This window comes from Mustela erminea, chromosome 15 (genome assembly GCF_009829155.1).
Source record: "Mustela erminea isolate mMusErm1 chromosome 15, mMusErm1.Pri, whole genome shotgun sequence".
Lineage (NCBI taxonomy): Eukaryota > Metazoa > Chordata > Mammalia > Carnivora > Mustelidae > Mustela > Mustela erminea.
The window spans coordinates 45,988,862-46,011,305 of NC_045628.1; the positions used below are offsets into that span (position 1 = coordinate 45,988,862).

Sequence of the window (22,444 nt, forward strand, 5' to 3'; positions counted from 1 at the left end):
CACTTTTGTGCCCAACTCTAGTAACACTTTCCAGCTGTTTCTTTCTTCTTTATTTTCGATTTGTTATTTCTGTTTTTTTTTTTTAAGGTTATAATAAAACTGAGAAGATGAAATCTTTCTTACAGGTTCACTTGAACTGGCCTTGTGTCTCTAACCTCATAGGCTCATGACTCTGTCTTCCTCACTGTTGCCCTAGCATCTTTCTGACACACAGCTTTTTGGTATTTGATTTCCAATTAGGCAGTGGCTTCCTGTTAGCTGTGAGCTAAAGTTGGCTTCCTTTGGGGTGAGGTAGGCACCGTCCACAGTCTGGTACCGGCGTGTTTTGTGCCTTCATCGTCTTCACTCCCTGCACCATCTGTAATGTAGCCATCTAGTTCTAAAGTGCCCCATCTCTTTCACCTTATTTTGCCTGTGTTCTATGTGGAATCCTTCCACTCCCCATCTCCTAACACCCAGTTCTTGAATTACTTTTACTGGAGCACCACCTTCTCTGATTTCCTGGGTGACACTTGGGACTTGCCCCCCTTTCTGCTCACCAAGAATGGATTCCTATCCAGGTTCCCCAACCTTGTAACTGTTCAGCTGCTCTTTCTGAAGACGATGACTGCCTCAGGGACAGAATTTTCTCTTACTAGTTTCTGAGTCCCGCTACTGACCACAGTGGTTGGTCCACAATAGATCCTTCTCAGCATGTTTATTGACGGACTTGTTAGATGGGTAGGTAGGTTTTACCAGACACCTTAGAAACTATGAAATTGTAACATTGTTACTATGAGACTGTAAAAGTTTTTAAACTTAGCATTTTTGAATGCTCTTGGCAGGAGCATAGTAGTTGAATAAATTTAGAGCCATTAACTTTTTTGTCCTCTCATTCTGGGAGATAGAAATATGAGACAGTTTTAGCTTTTGTGTGTATGTACTTTGTTATAAGGTAGAACACAGATGAACAATTAACTCCTTTTTGTTGGACTTCACTTGCTTCTCCTCATTTTGATCAATTTGTTAATTCATGTTGCTTCCTCACTAAACAACTCTTCAGACTGTGGGTCCCTCCTTTGCTCTATAAAATTGGACAGCTTTAAAAATAGTTAAGTAAAGAGGAATATATGATTTTCTGTGACAAAAATCACATAATACACGTAAATTGCAAGTGTATTTCAATTTCACAGCTTCCTCCACTCTGTAAGAACTGGGAACATTTGACATTGAGGGAAACGGAAGCCAAAGTGCCACAGCTGATCATAGTGGGACGTGATTCCGACCCCAAGATCTTGTGTTTTCCTCTCTACTATTTTTTTTGTCCCATATTTAGCTGTTATATATATATATATTTTAAAGATTATTTGAGAGAGAAAGAGAGAAAAAGAAAGAGCAAGGGCGCCCACTAGTTTTGGGGGTGGGGAGGGACAGAGGCAGAGGGAGAAGCAGGCTCCCCGCTGAGCAGGGAGCTTGATGTCTGGCTTGATCCCAGGACCCTGGGATCATGACCTGAGCTGAAGGCCAATGCTTAACTGACTGAGCCACCCAGGCACCCCTATATAATATATTTTAAATATTTTACTTATTTGACAGAAAGAGAGAGTATAAGCAGTGGGGAGAGGCAGAGGGAGAAGCAGACTTCTTGCTGAGCAAGGAGCCTGATGCGGGATTCAATTCCAGGACCCTGGGATTGTTAGGTCCGTTATTAAACGAAACGAGACTGAGAAAAAGTGAAAGTTATTTAAAGCTTTATTCTGTGCCAAGCATTACAAGTCAGTCGGGGCTGCCTCCAAAGAGAGCGACCCCTCCCAGCCTCACAGACTAACTTTTATAGAGCAAAAGCCTGGCCACATATAGGTGGCCAATGAGATTGTAACATTGTATAGTCATGTTAGGCCACATGCAGGTGGCCAGTTGAATTACAATTTACCCTTTAGTAGCTGTTTGAATTAACCTATTCCTCTGGTCAGAATTGGCGCTGCTCAAGTTTGGCATCTAAAAGGCCGGGTTTATATTCTTTGGGGGTCAGGGAGATAGTATGTGCGCTTTACTGATTGGATGTTTTCACCTGGCCTGAATGGTCCTTGTATTCTGGGCTCTGTTATCAGGAACTGGCCCACCTGGCCTTGTATTCTGGGTTCTGTTATTAGGAACTGGCCTACCATGTTTTATTGGTTTCCCAGACTTGCTTCTAAGTAAGTTTCTCAAGGGGGCGGGGGCGGGGTCAGTTTAGGTTTTACTGCACAAACAACAAAATGGCTTTTTAACCAAGATGGAGTCACTCTGGCTAAATAAGTCCTTACAGAATCATGAACTGAGCCAAAGGCAGATGTTTAACTGACTGAGCCACCCAGGGATCCCTCATGTTAACTACATTAAGAACAATCTGAAGAATGTTACATTTTGTGCTGTTGTATATTGATTTTTTTTTTTAGGTTAGATTTGTAGGTTGGTATGTGTATATGAAGAAGTTGGTTTTCTTTTATAAACCAAGAAAAAGGGAAAAAAAAAGGCTTATACTGTAAATACAACAATGACATTTGAAAGTGCTCAGAATTGTGGAGGCAAATAATTGCAATTACCTGGAGGGACTGAAAAACAAATTGCCTGATTTTAAAGACTGGAACAGCTGGTGTTTTCTTACCTCCCTCCCCCCTTCTTTTTTGGTAAATGCCCAATGAAGTTTTGTTGTTTTTCTTCTCATATAAACATAATCAACACAATAAAGAAGATAATGAACCAATGACTAAGAGCATCAGCACATTTTTTTACTCTGTTCAGATGTGCCAAATAGATCTTTATCCTTCAGTGAACCATCAAATAGAGGCTGGCAAATTAGAACATCCATGTTTATTTAATCAGCTCTCCCCACCCAACTTTTTTCCTTTTATTTTTTTTTTTTTTTAGTTTTAAAGTGCAATTTGTTGTTTAGGTCGAACTAAACATTTTCTAGTTTTAAAAGGTATGTTGAGGATGCTAAATATAAACCAGTGGCCTCATTTGACAACCTGTATCTTGTTTCATTTAATTTTATTTTCAGCAAGAAAATATCACATTCACTGTAAGACCTTTTAAATGGCATGCTTTGAAACCCAAAGATTTGAAAGGACTTCAGCTCGAATGTAACTGTGTAAGCTTAGAAATGGAATGAAGCATAAAAATTAGTCAATTTGAATAGGGTTTTTAAGTACTTTTAAATGAAATTTATATAATACAGTTGACAAATCTTTAGTACACTGCTGTATAAAACAACAGAATAAACACATGCGTGTAACCAGTTCCCAGCTGGGGCAGTGGGACACTGTTGGCCTGCGTGCAGCTCCTAGCCCTTCTGCTTCCTTCTCTTCAAGATAACTGCCGACTTCTAAGACAACCAGTTTTCTGTTTTATAAATGTCTTGTAAAACTTTTTTTTTTTTTTTGGGTGGAAAAATCTACATCATACAAAATTCACCATTTTTAAGCGTACAATCCATTACATTTAGTTTCTTAACCATTTTTAAGTGTACAATCCATTACATTTTGTTTCTTCACAGTGGTGTGCATCACCACAGTCTAGTTCCAGTACCTTTCTGTCAGCCCCAATGGAAAACCCCTGCCCTTGAAGCAGTTACTCCATATCCTACCCTCTTGCCTATAGAAACCAATGGGAACCCCTTCAAACTGGTTCCTCTTACCTTTGGCACATCCTTACCGTTCTTTGAGCACTGCTTACCATCTTGTGAAAAATCTTCCAAGGTCCTCCTGTAATGTCCTAGCCCCAGCCCTGGAATGAGTTCTTTGTCCAAGGAATAGTTTATTTTAGTGGAGAATGCTGTTTAGAAATCAGGTCTTCTAATGGGCATGTACACACACACACCATGCATGCATACACACATACACACACACACGTATGTAGATGTTCATATGTTTATATGCATAAGACACGTGTGTGTGTATTTGGAAATTGCATATATCTATGTATATTAAATATAAATCAATATATAGCAAACCTAGTCTGTGTGTACACACATCCATTTTATATCTATTTTTTTATTTTTTAGCTAGCTGTATCAAAATACCTCTCCCTTTCCCTCAAACCACAAGTTTATACTGTTTCTTTTGATTTTTATATTCTAGCTGATTTCTCTGCAATAAGTATCTATTTGAAATACAATTAGGTTCACTTATTTGGATTCATCTTACTTTAGGATTTTCTTCCTATTCTCTTTGATAGTATTTTTTCCTTTCTGAGTATATGGAAAAGCAAAAGTCAGAACATACACAGAGGTAGACTCAAAGCATTATCACTTACCTTCTCTCTTAGGTGTTCTACTCTGTCTTACCTGTTATATTCCCATCTGCTCCCTGAAGGTATACAATCTCATGAATGTTCCCGATATTTCATCCTGCTTTTTATAAAATAAACAGATGTTTATTTTCTAATACCTTTTCATAAACACGGTTATTAAATTCTTTGCTAATTTTTCCACTTCCAATTTTATCACGAAAATCATTTCGTAAGCTTCAGCAATACCCTTTTTCTTTTTTATAACTGCATGTTATGGTTCATGCCATGTGTTCTGGTGTGTGGCTTCTGTTCTCTGGCTATGGGTGGAAGCAGTTGATTGTTAACTGTTAACAGTACATTCTTTTGAGGTTTAAAAGCTAAAAGAAGGGTCGCCTGGGTGGCTCAGTCATTAAGCGGGGTTAAGCAGGATCCTGGGATCGAGCCCCACCTCGGGCTCCCTGCTCAGCCGGAAGCCTGCTTCTCCCTCTCCCACTCCCTCTGCCTCTGTTCCCTCTCTAGTTATGTCTCTCTCTGTCAAATAAATAAATAAAAATCTAAAACAAGAATAAAAATAAAAAAAAAAGCTAAAAGAACAGGGGCGCTTGGGCTCAGTTGTTTAAGTGTCAGGCTCTTGATTTTGGCTCAGGTCATGGCCTCAGGGTCATGAGATTGAGGCCTGTGCTGGGCGGGGAGCTTTCTTAAGATTCTGTCTCTTCTTCTCTCGTCAACATCTCTCTCTCTCCTTCTCTCTTCAACATCCCTATTTTGTCCTGCGTGTGTTCTCTCTGTCTTAAAAACAAAACAAAACAAACAAAAACCTAAAATAAAACAAAACTAAAAGAACGCCTCAGTTCTGGTTATGGTAACCAGGCGGAAGTGCTATAATAGCAGGATATCGCATTCAGCAGTTGAAGAAAACTTCTTAGATACACCAAATAGTCTAAAAATTCAAGTGTCCTATTGAAGGCAATGGCTAATTTGAGTATGCTTTCCTGTGAATAGCAGGAATGTTGATGCTAGTTAGGTATTGATGGATAATTGGACTGTAACGTGCTGAATTTCTTTTATTACTTCAGGCTCATTTCTGAGTTGCTAAAATTAGTGTTGGATCAATCTGGTTTCTTTTTTTAATCATTTTTTTTTATAAGATGTACTTGATAATTCTAAACATTTAACATGGTGCTGTTTTTAATGTATACTAAAAGCAGCCTCCAAAATTATAGGCAGAGCTCTTGGTACATAATGGTGCTCATTAAGTGTTTATGGAAGAAATATAATAACTCCTAAAAGGAACTCTTTGCTAAACTTTTTTTTGGTTGGTGAACGCCCCTTTCTGCACTACTTTTCATTGCTTGTAGATGTCTACTATGAGTTTGCATAATATCCTCTCTGAATAACAGATTTTATTGGTACTGGAGCTCTGTTGGGGTTGTAAATGTTCTGAAAACAAGTAATTCATAGAGCAATGACAGCTTAGTGTTTCTGTTGATCAGTGACATTAGAGATGCTAGAAATCATTTGAAAAATGCAAGAAAATTGTTGCAATGCATTTTAATAGTAATATACATGATAGTAATTTAGATTATAATTACCCCCTTGGCAACAACTGTGCTTACCCTTATTTTGCACAGTGCTGACTCTGCAGTTTTCTTAAAATACTGTCATTATCGGTGCAAACTATTTCTTTAAATAGTCTCCACATTTCATATTATCTTATTTATCTCTGCTAGTCTCATCACCTAAATTAGGTACCAAGAATACAGGAGTTACAATGCTAAAGAGAAACTGAGACAGTTAACTTCTAGTTACTGACGTACAGAGAGAAAGAGGCACACACTCCCCTCCCCTGCAGTTAAGACTGTGTGTGTGTGTGTGTGTGTGTGTGTGCACGTGGTACGCATATGCACGCACACACACTTATATCACTACGAGAACTTAGGCTTTTTGACTCCTTAACCATCACATTGTTGGGAATTTTTTGTTCTTTGCAGAATCTTTTGTTCTTTACCTGCTAAAAATTACAAAGTGAATGTCATGGAGAGGGATCTGGAGTCTAATAACTGCATATAAAAATCAGTTAAGGTTTTAATGCTTTCTTACAGTCCCTCTAGTTTTAAGTTTTTAACCACTAGAGGTTATATATTTTGGGTCAGGTTAAATAGAACATGCTGATTTTTCCTTATGGGTTTAGGTGTTAGTGACTGTTACCTGCCATTGAGGAGGTAGTATAGGATATTTGGGTACAGGCTACATTCTGGGAGGAATAGGGTATGATTTAATGAGTTTAGTAATAGTTTATAATGATTGTAGTTGTGTGCAAGAATATAATTTCTAACTTCTGTGATGTCTCGGGTAACGTAGGCAAACTTGCTTAAAACAACTGTGATGTACTAGACATTCTACTAGGACTAAAAGTTGATTGTCCTCACCCACATATACCTTAGGGGGTGTCCTCTTCCTACAGAGTGTGCAGACTTTCTAGGGACAGCTTTTTGACTATCTTTGAAATTAGGTCATCATTAAAGGGTGGAGTCTCCATGCTTGTGAGGGAATCATTCAATATTGAAAAAGTTCTTTAATACTTTCTACTGATAACTGGAAAGGAGATATATTTTTAATTTATTATAGAAAAGGTATTTCAAATTCTGCAAACAAGTTAATGAAATAGGATAATGGAGAAACTTAGTGAACAGGTCTGATACCTGAACGGAGATGAAATGCAGGCATGGGCATAGGTACAAAAATGACTACCATTACCTTGAATAGTACATAGCAAAAGGAGGAATATTTGGTTTTAGAAATACAGAAATTGTGAAGCAAGTATGTGATGAAAGTACTTATTTTTTTTAATATCGTATTACTTTTTGTACCTTAGAATACATTTAATAAGAATCTGACAAGGGAAATGTTATGTTATTTTCTATCTTGCATTTGGTATTTCAGAATAAAATTTACTAAGGGATTAAAAGATTTAAAAATTATGTTGGATAAATAGCCTTCTAATTTTTGTGATGTCAGGCAGACATCCTTATCTCACTAATGTGTTTTGATACCACAGGGGATAAAGCTTTCTAAGTATTTTCATCTTCATGGCTAATGGAATCAGAGATAGGCAGATGTGAGTGTCCTTCCTCTCTCTCCCTACTTCCTGTTTCCTTTGAAGTTCTGTAAAATGAAAGAAACACAAGAAGAGCTGCACTTAAAAGGAATGTTTCTGATTATCCATATATCCTATTTCTCCCCACAATTTCATTTCTTATGTACCTGTATATTGATAGTGCTCTAATAAAAGGGAGAAATCCTGCCAAAAACTGATCACCCAATTATCTGGTCTACTTCTTATGTCTTTAATTTGAGATCTTCCTTTTTAAGTGTTCTTTCTTCCAGAAATTTTTTCTGGTGACTTATCTTCCTCTCCTTTTTTGTTTTAATCCTTAGTCTATGCATACCTTCGATTTTATTACAACCTTTCATTCATTCATTCATTCATTCACTGAATGCCAGGCATATTCTGAGGGACTGATGGCATAGTCATGACTTAGGCGGCAGAAGATGCTGTCCTAGTGGATGCATTTCAGTGGAGAAGGCCTCACACAAAGAGGTGCTGGCATGTACTGACAGACTCCTTAGTCGTAGCTCCCTTCTTATTCATATGGCTCCCAAGCCTTTGCTTTTCCTCCTGCTACTACTGCTGTCCTGCTATCCTCATTCACTTAGAGGATCCATCCAACATTTCCATCCTCTCATTCCTCAAATTTCTCAGTTCCAACAGTCTTTGTTTTTCTACCCAATCTCAACCACTCAGTGCCTCGGGTTAAGATACCACCTATAAATAGGGTCTACAAACTTTCTTGAGCATTCTCTATTTTTCTGCTTACTTACTATTCCCACTGTAAGAATTCCATAACCTTTTTAGAATGGCTGATCCACTGACTCTACCATTTATTTGTATCCATTGCCTCCTAACAGCCATGCCCTTCTTTTTTTATTGACTCTGTTGTTACCTTGAGTAATAATCTGTTCGTTTGCCTCTCGGTCCATATAAACCCTGTCCTTGGTTAAACTCAACTACCTGTTTCCTCTGCCTTTGCATCTCTGCATAGCCTGCATCTGGGAAGAAGGATGCAGCAACACTGACTAGTGTTTTCTGAATGACCGCAGTCGACAGGTAAGCCTGTAACCCCACCACATGGCTCTTGTCAGTGCACTTCGTGACTTTCTGAAAAAGATTTCAGACCTTTTCTTCTATCTCCAACTCTGCGTCCTCACTTTTAGCTGATTATATTGCTATTTTCTATCCCCACGAAGGTGGATGCAATCAGAAGAGAACTTTCACACCTCATTTCCTGATCACCAGGTCTAACAGTCCGCCTGAATCTTTCCCCTTCATCTCTGCTTTGGCTCTTCTTACAGTGCTAGACCTTACTGGTGACGGTGTAAAATCAACCCTTCCTCTTGTATCCTAGGTCACATCCTGTGTCATCTGCTTTAGTTTTTTGTTTATTTGTTTCTTGTCCTGCATACGACCTACTTTTGCTTTTGCTTTGCTTTGCTTTTTTTTCTTTCTTTCTTTCTTTCGTTCTTTCTAAGGTTTTAATTATTTATTTCACAGAGATCACAAGCAGGCAGAAAGAACGGGGTGTGGAGTAGGAAAGCAGACTCCCTGCTGAGCAGAGAGCCCGATGTGGGGCTTGATCCCAGGACCCTGAGATCATGACCTGAGCCAAAGGCAGAGGCTTAACCCGCTGTGCCACCCAGGCGCCCCCATATGTACCTGCCTTATGCATTATCAGTTGCTTTCCCCCTGCTTGGTTATTCCCATCAGCATGCAAACATAGTGTGGTTCCAACCTCCCCGCCCCACAAAAATCGCACTGTAGGTTCCCTTCCAGCTGCTGCCCCCATTCTTTGCTCTCCTTTATGGGAAATCTACTCAGAGGAGTTGTTCATTCTTCTTGCTTTCCCTTTGACCTTCTGACAAGGTTTATCCCCAATCTACGACTCATGCCACTGTTGACAGGGTCTCAATGAGCAAGTGGATGGCAGTACTGCTCACTCAGTTGTTAAGACCAAAAAATTTTGGCATCATCTTTGAATTTAACTTCTTTCACACCTCACCTCCAGACTCTCAGCTAGTCTTGTCTGATCTAACTTCATCTTGCGCCGATCTCATGCCTTCTGTCACTGGCTCCTTATACCAGGCTGCTGTCAACTCTTGACTAGACAGTATGCTAGCCCTCTTATTGGTCATCTTGTTTCACATTTTACTACTCACAGTCTGTCGCCACACAGTAGCTGGAACAATCTTTCAGAAGTGTTTGATTTTAATAGACCTTAAAATTTATCTGCTGGGTATCTTCCAGTAGCTTTTCCTCCACTCAGAATAAAATCCAAAGCCCTCAACATGGTGTGTAAGACTCATTAGGGACCGGCAAATTTTTGTATGAAATGGCTTGACAGTAAACGTTTCAGGCTTTGTAAGTCACCCAGGATTTCAGTTACTTGTACTGGTGTCCCTGTTTTGACTTCCTGTTCTTCCTTTTTATAAGCTTTTAAAAATGTAAGAAATACTCTTAACTCTAGTGTCCTATAAAAACATTTGGCACTCAGGCTGCAGTTTGTCCGTCCTCTACCTCTGGGACCAGACACCAGCCCTGCATCAGGTTCTCTTCTTAGCAGGGAGCCTGCTACCCCTGCCCCCATTTCTCTGCCTACTTTTGATCTCTCTCTCTTTCTGTCAAATAAATAAATAAATAAATAAATAAATAAATAAATAAAAACAAAGAAAAACAAAACCACCTAGTTGTGCAATTGATGAGTCCACTATTCTGTATATATTTAAAGGGAACAGCCAAACTTTTGCTCAAAGTGGCGATACCATTTTACATTTCCTTCGGTAGTGTAGGTGAGTTTTAGGTGCTTTATATCCTCCCCATTCTTGGGGGTGTGCAGTCATATTCCGTTTGTGGGTTTTTTTTTGTTTTGTTTTTTGTTTTTCTTTTTTAAATTTACCTTCTGGTTTTAAACTGAATTTCCCTGGTGACAAATATCTTGAACATTATTTAATGTCATTACTGGCCATTCATATATCTTCTTTGGGGGAAGTCTTTTGATCATTTTTTAATTGGGCTGTTTTATTTGTACTGAGTTGTAGGACTTCATTAAATGTTCTGAATACAAATTTTTATGCAATACATTTATTGTTGGGAGAGACAGTCTGCCATGGGCCCTGAGTATCCCTGTATATTTATTCTGGTTACCCCAAGAAGACAAGGCCCAACTGCTCCTTACCCAAACCATTTCTCAGTGTGGGGTTTGCAGTGAGCTGCCTTGAGAGGTAGTTAGGTCTTCTTGTAGACAGTGAGCAGACTTGTTATTAGTCAGTGAAACACTGGGGAGTCCCCCAAGCTTAGTATCCTATAATGCAATGCACTCCATGTGCAGGCATCCGTCAGGGAGGCCTGTGATGCCCCTGTAGGACGTGGGGGATCGGAGAACCAGTAGACGCATAATAAAGTCCTTTGTCTCTAACCGAGGACTCCCGTGTTTTCTGCCATCTCTAACAAACCATAATGGGCTAACGTAGCTTGTTATGTAGAGTTAAGTCTCATTCTGCACACTTCTTAGTTTGTACTGCAGATATTTTCTCCTAGTCTGTGGTTTACTTTTCATGGTCTTACCGAAACTATCTTAAGAGTTGTTTGCAAAGCGGAAGGTTGAAATTTTGATGAAGTCTAATTTATCAATTTTATAGTTAATGCCATTTGTCCTAAGAAATCTTTGCCTTCCTGAAGGTAGTGAAGATTGTCATCTATGTTTTCTTGTAGACATTAAATTTTACCTTGTAAATTTAGATCCAAGGTCTAGGTTCACTTTCTCTCATTTGGATGTCCAGTTCTTCCAGTACTATTTGTTGATGAGACTCTTGCCCCATTGAATTTCATTAACACTGTTGTTGAAAGTCATTGACCACGTGGGAGCAAGTGTATTTCTGGAGTCTGTTCTATTGATACCATTCTAGCTTGATTACAGTAGCTTTATAGTAAGTCTTGAAATCAGGGGAAATCCCCCCAACTTTATTCTTCTAAATTATTCTATTTTAGGTTTCCTGCATTTCTGTATATATTTTGTTTATTTATTTCCATATAAATTTTAGAAGCTGCTTTTTAGTTTCTGCAAAACTTACTGATATTTCAATGGTGAATGCATCGAATATATAGATTGTTCTTCAGAAAATGCATTTCTCAACAATGTCTTTAAAATATCAAGTCTTCTGTTGACATGTCATGAACCTGGCATACCATCATTTATTTAGGTTACCTTTAATACCTCCTCACAATGTTTTGTACTTCTTAGAATATAAGTATTTCTCTTCTTTTTTTAGAAATTTTCCTGAGTATTTTGTGAGAGCTCTTTTGATGCTACTAAAAATGAGAAATAGTAAAATTTTATTTCCCCAATGTGAGTAGTATTTAGAAATAAAATTAGTTTGAGCTTTTATTCTGTGATCTTGCTAAATTCATGTAGACGATTTCATTTGCAAATAGGCAGTTTTATTACTTCTTTTCTAAACTGTCTATTGTCATTGCCTTACCACACTAGCTAGTATCTCCAGTATAATACTGAACCGGAATGGTAAGAGCCAAGATGTTTCTTGTGTTCTTGCTTTTAGGGGAACCAAAGTGTTGTTTTAACCAACATGGGAATTATAGTAGCTGGAAGATTTTATGAGTGGGGGTATATGATGTTCTATTTTGTATCATGAAACAAACTAAAGAATTATTAAGTTCAGTTATCCAACAATCTCTGAATCTCCTAGAACTTCCATTTCGTGGAATTGACCTCTTTTGGCTTGACTGAATTTACCTTTAACTATAGTCAGATGGTGGAAGAGTACAAATTCTAATGTTTTAAGATGACTAAATCATTACCTTTCATAATAGAAGTCAAAGGTAATACTGAAAACTTACAAGTTTAAAGAGAACAGAGTGAACATCTGATTTAGACATTAAGTAGCTATCAGAAGAAAGTTAAGGGAATGAAATTGATTGTCTCTGAAAGATAGGGTTAAGTGGTGGGGCAGGAGACTGCTTTTTTTATCTTATTTCATTTTTTCAAATTCATTTACTGCTTTTTATTCTTACGTTTGAAAAGTATTGATGAGATGGTCTTACCCATTTATTATTGAAGGGAACCAAGTTGATCACATCAGTTTTGGTTTGTTTTAAAGCCCTCTCCCCTCCATCATCATTATTTCAATGATAAATTCAGAGTACTGAATCAAATACTACAACTATCAAGTACTCCAAAAAGATCATCTGGTTTAACTTCTGTTGGCATACATTTGGATTAAAAATATTGGCCTGATAGTATACACATGAAGCTTGAAAAATTAAGATACCAAGAAATTGTGCTAAGCAACCTACATGCCCAATGATACTGGTCTAAATTAGGTAAGTAATTAAGTATGTTAATAGTCTCTAGGCAGGAAAAAAAATTTCATTGAAGATGCTAGGATGTGTTTATGAAACATGACTAAAAATAAAAGTAGTCTACAGAACAGTGTGTGTGCTATAATATTTTTGAAAGTAAAGTACAGGTATTTATGAATGTATATGAGATATTATGTACATATTCTTATATGAGGAAAAAAAACACCTCAATACCAAATATTCATTTTGGGGCTTTTTTGCTTTCCCTATTGCTTTTTTGTTTTCCAGATTTTCTGTGTTGGTCACGTAATACATAATTTAAAGCAGGAAAAGATGCTGATAAACACTATGTCAGGACAAGTTAAATATATTCTCTTTAATGATACATAATGTAATCACTGATTTTATTTTTAAAAAGTACTTATTTTCACATTTCAGTTCCGCTTTCCACTTTATTTTCTTTATTCTGAGATTTGCTTATAATTTTCTTTAGTAAATTACCACATTGCTATTGATGAAAACCATCAGTCTTTCCCATGCCAATTTGTTTTGCATTATTGGGAAAGTTTCCTTGGACAATATTATGGCAAATTAGTAATAAGAAAGAAAAATAAAAAAAAATGCATCTAATTTCCTGCCATCCCTACTAACCTACTTTTGAACATGTATTAATTCCTTCCCCTTGGATGTATAATCTGTAATTGACATAGATACAATTCCGGACTTGACTGTTTGTTCATCATGCTCATCATTTTCCATCTGGACTGTCTTTGTGTCTTCTTAACGGGTCCTCTAATGCTACTGATCTGAGAATAAAAGTCAAAGTTCCTTTGGTGGTCTGTGAGGTGACAGTCCCTTCCATCACAGCTTTTCAGTTACCAGTATGCTTACTTCTCTCTCCGTCATATCTTTACTCTAATATTCAAGTTTGAGGCCTTCAGATTTTTCTGTGAGTCTTTCTGTGAGCACACCATTTGAAATTGCCAACCACCTCCTGGGCTCCTTAATCCTCTTCTCTGCTTTTGTTTTTCTGGAGCACTTTCTACTAGCCACAAAACAACTATTTTAACTGCTTATTTCCTTTATTGTCTGCCTGGGTTTCTTCTCCATGGAGAAGAAAGCTCCATGCATCTAGGGATTTTTATCCCTTGTTTACTATTTTCTGTGTAATGCTTAGAACAATGTCTGGCACTTAGTAAGTATTAAATATTGCCTGATGAGTGAACTCCAACTCTTACAATCTGCCAGGGTTAGCCTTCCAATACTACCCTGGATAATCTAATTGGAGAGCGGTGCTCTGTCCCTCCATGATCTGGCCGCTAGCTTCATTCTGTTGTAAGTGCTTCTTTTTTTTTTGTGGTCCTACATATGTGCCATGTGTTAGTCTGGAAGGAGTTCCTAATTCTTAGTCTTCTTAACTGATTTCCTTCTCTGTGTTACTCAAGCTTCCCTCCACCAAATTAGGGCTTTGCCTCATGGCTCTGAGTGCCTTGGTACCCCATTATGGGAATTAGACTGCACTGAAAAGTATTATTCACTTGCTTGCATATCTCTTTCCAGACTTAGGTTTTGATAATCTCTGTGTTTACTGTGCTTAGAACTGGGCACCTGATGGTAGTTGAGTCAGTTAATAACTTACCACCATTTTTGGTGGTGCTCAGAATACTAATTTTAATAGGGTGGTTCCTGTATTGATGTTTGCTTTTTATTTTGCCTGGGCCTAAAATGGATGACTATATTTTCAGATATTTTTGTGGTAAGTACTATCACTCTTTTCCATGACATTCGGGATTTGAAAAAGTCCTTTAAATTTGCAGATCTTTTGGTGTTTTTATCTTCTGTGAGTATCTTGGATTACGCTCTATATTTGTGGGCAGAAGGAATCATTCCCTCAAAATAAGACAGCTCAGGGTAGCCGTGTGCGGCTGCTAATATGAAAGGCTGGATTAATGTAATTGATACTACTTTAATGAAGATCGATTTATTTATTTATTTGTTTTAATTTACAGGGAAGTCTTAAGAGTCGGCGACAGATCTCGCCTCAGGAATTCATCCATGAACTGAAAATGGGGTGTGCAGATGAGAGACTTGTCACGTGCCTGGAGTCCCTCCGCGTGTCTTTGACTAGTAATCCTGTGAGGTAATTCATCTGTCTGGACGTCATCAGGGCATGCTAGTAAATGAAACAGATGTCATTAATCTGTTATTTTTATTTAATACTTTCTTCATAGCACCTGTAAATAAGAGGTATATATATCAACGATGTCTCAAGGTAAAAAATGAATAGGTAATGTTTATATGGATGATGAAATACAGTGTCAGTAGGACTTTTTGTATTTATTACCAAGTGATAAATAGCCTATGAACTTTAAAACAAAAACTTTTATTTATTTATTTTTAATTTTTTTAAAAAAGTGGGGTGCCTTCTTGGCTCAGTGGGTTAAGCATTGACTCGTGATTTCTGCTCAGGTCAAGATCTCATGGGTTGTCAGCTCGAACCTCACATTGGGCTCCGCGCTTAGCGGTTAGTCTGCTTGAGATATTCTCTCTCCTTCTCCCTTTGTTGCTCCCCCCACTCACGTGCATGTTCTCTCTCTCTCTCTCTCTTCCCTAAAATAAGTCTTAATTTTTTTTTTAATTTATAGTGTTTTTTAAATGAGAACAATCATGATTAGAAACTGAGTTTCAGGGGCGCCTGGGTGGCTCAGTGGTTTGGGCTGCTGCCTTCGGCTCGGGTCATGATCTCAGGGTCCTGGGATCGAGCCCCGCATCGGGCTCTCTGCTCCGCAAGAAGCCTGCTTCCCTCTCTCTCTCTCTCTCTCTCTGCCTGCCTCTCTGCCTACTTGTGATCTCTGTCTGTCAAATAAATAAATAAAATCTTTAAAAAAAAAAAAAAAAGAAACTGAGTTTCACTCTGAATTTGGGTATTATATATTCACTGGCTGAAATTTTGTTTGACATAGAAATACCATTAATTAACTTTTCCTTTATTGGAAATAATATCTTTATAGGAGTACATAGGTTAATATTGCCAGATTTAGCAAGTAAAAATAGAAGATGCCCAGTAAACTCTGAATTTCAAACATACTAACACTAAAAATTTTTGTTGTTTATCTGAAATCCAAGTTTAATTAGGTGTCCTGGATCTGGCAACACTAAGACAGGTGTCTCTGTAAATCAGGTTTTAGACTTTTAAGCTCAGAATACTTTTGAAAATCTTCAAGCAGAAATTGTTTAAAAAAAAAAAAAGTCTGAGCAGTCACAAAACCAGGATTTAGAGCTGTAAGGGTCTAAGGTAGATCAGTTTTGGCTGCTTCTGTGTAATAAATGAATGGTTGTTTCTGTATGACAATGTATCTGTTTTATATATATAAAATCTTTTATATATATAAAACAGATACATATATATATATATAAAACAGATATATTTATATATATATATATACACATACACACACACATACATATTCATTCTTAGGGCTAGAATGACTGACTGTGGAAGGTAATATATAATAGAATCTCTTTGATATCCTCTCTGATTAGTACTTTACTGGACACTTCTGAAGTTTGGCTACAGTATGAAAAAAATCCTTGGCAGTATGACTATTTAAAACAAAAAGACCCTACCTGCTGAGACATAAAAGTGAGTGAGGTTTAACTGAGGCGTATGAAGAGTGAACAAAGTATAGTTCAGTATATTTCAACTGTATTTTTGCTTTTCCATATTTTCTCACTTCCAGACTCTTCTTTAGATGGAAACATGATGGGGAAGAGGCCAGGAACTTCGTATATCTTATTTATTTCTCTTTACCAGACACTGTGCACAGCACATATAAGTCCTCAGGGAAGACCTGTCAATTGAAACATGAAGTTTAATTTTAGTCTCCTTCAGTTTCACCTTGGCTGTTGTCAGAGACTAGGTTGAATTGAGATTTTTTGTTTTAAGATTTTATTTATTTATTTGTCAGAGAGAGAGAGAGAGAGAGCACAAGCAAGCAGAGTGGCAGGCAGAGGTGGAGAGAGAAGCAGGCTCTGCAAGGAGGAGCAAGGAGCAAGGGGCCCGTTGCGGGACTCGATCCCAGGACCCTGGAATCATGACCTGGGCTGAAGGCAGCAGCTTAACTGACTGAGCCACCCAGGCATACCTGAATTGAGATTTTGACAGGTATAATCATACATGAAGAGCTCTGGTTTCATATGTACCTGTTTTAATATATTAATTTAAAAAATAATTATTGAGTAACTGATACTTACCAAGCATTGTCTAAGATGAAGGGTTTGGGTAAATAGCAAAGCAGATCTAGACCCAGTTCTTAAGGAGTTTAAATGTAGGAAGAGGGTGTTTTGGGGTTGATTGGGAGATGCACTATTGTTTTAGTTTATCTGGCAGCCATTGAGCAATGGATTTATGCATGGCTTTTCAATTTAATTAGAAGTAGACCCTTCGGGGGGTGCCTGGGTGGCTCAGTGGGTTAAGCCTCTGCCTTCGGCTCAGGTCATGATCTCAGGGTCCTGGGATCAAGCCCCACATCTGGCTCTCTGTTCAGTGGGGAGCCTGCTTCCCACTCTCTCTCTGCCTGCCTCTCTGCCTACTTGTGATCTCTTTCTCCCTGTCAAATAAATCAATAAAATCTTAAAAAAAGAAAGAGTATACTCTTCCTTTTACCTTCATAATTTGATTAGATGAAAATGGTAGCAAAAGAAAAACTGAGAGGTTTTAATGTATGAATTCATGTGTATTCCAGTGGATACAATTATATGTGATTTCACCTTAAACTACTGGAAAATAATGCTATGTCTCTTTCACTTGAATCTTACTTTAAAAAAAATTATAGTATTATTTTTCTAAGAAAGACCAATTCTAGAATGTATTATCAGCAGTCCACAGGCTGTGCATGTTTTCTATAAAAGTCTTTAATTGGAAATGATAGAAATCTTACCATTAGAGATGTTTTCCTGAAATTGTGGCACATGATGTAGAGAGAAGAGGCTCAAGAGTATCTCTGTGTGTGGTTCTCCAGGTTGAGGAATGACTCATTTCGATGTGTAAAAGTTGAAGTTATGCCTATGTTCAAAGTTTTGGACATGGCTCTTAGTTTTATGTCTGCTATCGTTAAGTCAGTTTTTCGTATTTTCTTATTTTTTTAATATATACTGTGTGACTCAGTTTCAAGAGAAAAAGACTTTTTGTCACTTTTTGAGATCATTGTTAGACCTGTAGTATCGAGTAAATCAGCGTTAAAATTCTTCAGTGTCTGTGACTAGAATTAAGAGGGAAATATGTGAACTGATGAATGATGATTCTGCAACACTGGTTTGGGATTGGGTTTTATTAAATAAAAAATCAAGTAACAAGAAGGAAATCTCCGTCTACCCTACCCCCACCCAGATATGCAATACTTTTAGAGCCATTTATCTGCTTCTGCAACACCGCTTACCAGTTATGCGCCACATCAGCTTTTGACCATCCGGACAGTGAATTGTATGAAAACCAGCACATTAAATACTGTGTTATTTGTCACCATTAATGAAGTGTTGATTTGAAGATCACAAAATTCTTCTGTTTTGAAGTTTTATTGATTATTCAATATACTTGGTGACAGTTTTAAACTAAAAGACATAGTTGCTTTACTTTTGGAATATAAGAAAAGACCAACTTCAAATTGTCAATTATAACTTTCAGTGGATCCTGACATAGGCAACAATTATGTTCGAGCTATCGAACACTTTGAGGTGGAAACATAAAAGAGTAGACACTAACATTATTATGATTGATTTCTAGCATTGTAGTCCATAGTCATCTATGTATATAGCAAATTAGTTATAGAATACATCTTCATTTTCTCAATTTGATGTAGCTGTCAAGGGCATGATTTCTGTCTCTGAAAATCCAGTCTATCAGGTCCTATGTTTTGTGATCTTAGGCATTATTTTCCATTTTTGTTTTGTTTTGTTTTGTTTTTTAAGTATATGTGCTGCTAAAGTGAGCACTTATATTCCTTTACTTATGGTTAACCTGTGCGTTTTGAAGTTTACAAGACCTATTTTCTTGCTAACATCTTTTAAATTTCTTTCTTTTTTTTTTTCTTTTTAAAGATTTTATTTATTTATTTGACAGAGAGAAATCACAAGTAGATGGAGAGGCAGGCAGAGAGAGAGAGAGAGAGAGAGAGGGAAGCAGGCTCCCTGCTGAGCAGAGAGCCCGATGCGGGACTCGATCCCAGGACACTGAGATCATGACCTGAGCCGAAGGCAGCGGCTTAACCCACTGAGCCACCCAGGCGCCCCACATCTTTTAAATTTCTAAGGAGGTTTTGGAACTAGTTCTGATGAAGTGAATAACTAAGCTCAAAAAAATCACTTTAGAAAAATGTGCAGTTGGGGCGCCTGGGTGGCTTAGTGGGTTAAGCCACTGCCTTCAGCTTGGGTCATGAGCTCAGTGTCCTGGGATCGAGCCCCGCATCGGGCTCTCTGCTCAGCAGGGAGCCTGCTTCCTCCTCTCTCTCTGCCTGCCTTTCTGCCTGCTTGTGATCTCTCTCTGTCAAATAAATAAATAAAATCTTTAAAAAAAAAATGTGCAGTAAAATGTTTACTGCCAAGCAAGTGAGCAGACTTTGTGTGTCATTATTCCACTTGACCAGTGTCATGTTTGGAATCTAATTTTTCTCCATTTCTGGGCTTAAACACAAAACTGGTGGAAGAACTTAATTTTGGAATTGACATACTTTGTGCCATGGTCCACACATGTGAGGAGACAAACAGTTAAGTTTGTGGCAAACAATGAGATGAACGTACTCATTGGTATCAATGTGATCTGGAGAAAAAAGTCAAGACCAATATTTTGAAATTACCAATACTTATTAAAAATCTTATTTTTTAAAATGGTAAACATATACAAAAGGTTTCATCATTGGAGTAAAACAAGTACCCACTTGCCTACCAATGAGGGTCAGCTAGAAATACTGCTTGTAAGTTTGAGGTTCCCATGCATCCCTGCTAAACTTTATGTCCCCTTCTTCCACTGTGCTGTGGTTAGCACTGTTTTTAATTTCAGGGCTTATCTTTTCTTTCTTTTCATTATCATTTCACCATAGATGTCTAATTCATCCATGTATGATTTGGTGTTTTATCTTTTTGAACTTCGTGTCAATAGCAGCATCTTCCATACATTCTTCTGGGGCTTTTTCCCTGTTTCTTAGATTTATATATGTTGATGTGTGCAACCGCTCTCATCATCACAATTCGTACTGTTCTTTACCCTTATTATTATTTTTTTTTAATGTTTTAGGCATAGCTATTGTAAATTGCATGCAAATGCTTTTTTAAACAATTCTGATAATCTTTATCAGGCAAATGCTTTTTAAAATAATTCTGATGGTCTTTGTCTTTTTAACCACTATAAAAATATATTGGAACCTATATCTGATATTTCATTCTGAATTTTCACTCAGTTTACACTTCTTTTACCATGTTTGTCTCCCTTTCCACACCCCCTGTTCTGCTCTTTGTTCCTTTTCTGTATTCTTTCTCTTCATCCATAAATTCTTTTGGATAGATTTTTAATTTCTCATGTCACTTTTTCCTTACTTTCTAATTTGGAAGACCTATTGCCTTTCTGATCATAGAAAAGAAAGTTAACTTGTGCATACTCAAAAAGAAATTTAATATGCATGTACACAAAAGGGACAAAAATCAGCAGTATCCCTTATTTTGAACTTAAGAATAACACAATCACCCTCAGTTAATTTGCGTGCTAGTTTTATGTGATATTTTAATTGTATATTTTCCTTTTAATATCACAGATTAGCCATTGTTATTGAGTTAAACAACAGGTATGTGTATATGTATACATGTTTATACATGCATATAATCATTCCTTTTTAGGTCTTGTGCTTTTGTCTCTGATGATTTTACTCTTGCTTCAAGTATATGAGTAGGTTCCCTTGGGGAAAGTCTTTTGAGGGTAAATTTTTTGTCAGAAAGTGAATATTTGCCTCTACTTTTAAAAAAATTATTATGTTTTTAAATTTAAATTCAGTTAACATATAGTATGTTATTAGTTTCAGAGGTAGAATTCATTGATTCATCAGCTGTTTATAACACCCAGTGCTCATTACACCATGTGCCCTCCTTAATATCCATCCCCCAGTTACCCCATCCCCCCACTCCCGTCCCCTCCAGCAACCCTTAGTTTGTTTCCTATAATTAAGAGTCTCTTATGGTTTTTCTCCCTCTCTGGTTTTATCTTGTTTTTTTTTTTTCCCCCCCTCCTCCACTATGATCCTCTGTTTTGTTCCTTAAATTCCACATTTCCATGAGATCTTAAGATCTTATGATAATTGTCTTTCTCTGATTGGTTTATTTCGCTTCCTGTAATACCCTCCAGTTCCATCCACGTCATTGCAAATGACAAAATTTCATTTTTGATGGTTGAGTACTATTTCATTACACACACACACACACACCCCACATCTCCTTTATCTGCTCATCTGCTAATTGACATCGGGCTTTTTTCAAAGTTTGACTATTATGGACGTTGCTGCTATAAACACTGGGGTGCAGGTACCCCTTCAGATCAATACATTTGTTAGATTTCTACTTTAATACAAGGAGAAAAGGCATTAAATTTATGTGCCCCAAATCCAAATTTCTCAGAAGGGTATAAAAAGAAAAGTAAAAGCCTCCTCCTTTCTGTCATTTGATTTTTGGATCTGCTGGTCAGAGGTGAAATCCTGTTAAGTTTCTTGTGTGTTTTTGCTCCAGATTTTTTAAGTGCATATGTTAATGTATTAATATTCTCATTTTACTTTACCTTACTCTTGCATACTTTATTTATTTATTTATTTTTACGATCAACCCTTGAAGTTGCAGTTTTATTGCTTTGCAGGATATCAGTCTTGTAGTTAAATTGGCATTCTTCTATCTATTAAGTCACCTTAAATTTTTTGATTTTTCTAGTTCTTTCTGAATCAGGGTCATCATCTTGCTGCTCCTTCATTAATGTGGTAAATGAATATTTGACATTGCTCACTTTATCTGGGTGAAGTGATGTTTCTCTTTTTGAAAATCATGGATTGATGTTAGAGGTTTGTGGAATGTGGTAATATTCCTCAAAATTATCCTAGAAATTCATGGAGGGAGTAAATGGGTAGAAAGACTGGGTTTCCTACATCCTCTGCCCATCCCTGGGTTGGGGGAAGGGACAATGCATATGAAAGGTAGGGTGTTCCTTGAGTGAAGAAGACCTAGTGTCCCTCCTTGATTGTCACTGCCAGTCCTCCAGGTCTTCATCTTTCTCCCCTCCCCACAGAGCCCCTGCTCTTCATCTGTGGATCTAAATGTTGATGTGTAGGCTGAGGTGGGAGAGAGGGGGTTGTAGGTTCTAAAGAGCACTCAAACCAAAGCATGGACAAGTCAAACCTTTTTCTTACCAAGATGGACCTCTTCTCAAAGCTTAATTTTACTGCATTTATGATCCTAGAGGAGTCTCTGTGGCTTTTGTCAGCCTTACCAAAGATGTTTTCCTAGAAAGGAGATGGAGTGGAAATAGGATGAGACTATGCACATGCATGTGTGTATCTGTGTACAGTGTATATGCTGTCAGAGTCCTAACAGGAAGACAGACACCAGAGAGCACGCTGTAAGGTTTTTTTTTTTTTTTTTTTTCCTTTTAAAGTTAACACCAGAAATTGGTTAAATAACTGATGGAGAGACAGAGGAACCAAATAGGAAACAGTGAGGCCCACGATTAGCGGCAGCAGG

The 22,444-nt window shown here is 37.5% G+C and overlaps 1 protein-coding gene and 1 long non-coding RNA gene across 4 annotated transcripts in view; one reads left to right on the plus strand and one right to left on the minus strand.

The window, feature by feature from the left end:
* Positions 1-22,444, plus strand: part of DIAPH3 (diaphanous related formin 3) — a 499,882-nt gene that overhangs the window by 109,989 nt on the left and 367,449 nt on the right. For all 3 annotated transcript variants that reach the window (XM_032314557.1, XM_032314558.1, XM_032314559.1), the window contains one exon: positions 14,692-14,822. In XM_032314557.1, coding sequence (XP_032170448.1) covers positions 14,692-14,822 — 131 coding nt within the window. The remainder of the gene's footprint in view (positions 1-14,691; positions 14,823-22,444) is intronic.
* The window catches only part of LOC116574033, a 28,280-nt gene continuing 20,605 nt past the window's right edge, over positions 14,770-22,444 (minus strand). The window contains exons 2-3 of the long non-coding RNA XR_004279107.1: positions 16,310-16,533; positions 14,770-14,855 (exon numbers count right to left, since the gene is read on the minus strand). This is a non-coding gene — a long non-coding RNA (uncharacterized LOC116574033). The remainder of the gene's footprint in view (positions 14,856-16,309; positions 16,534-22,444) is intronic.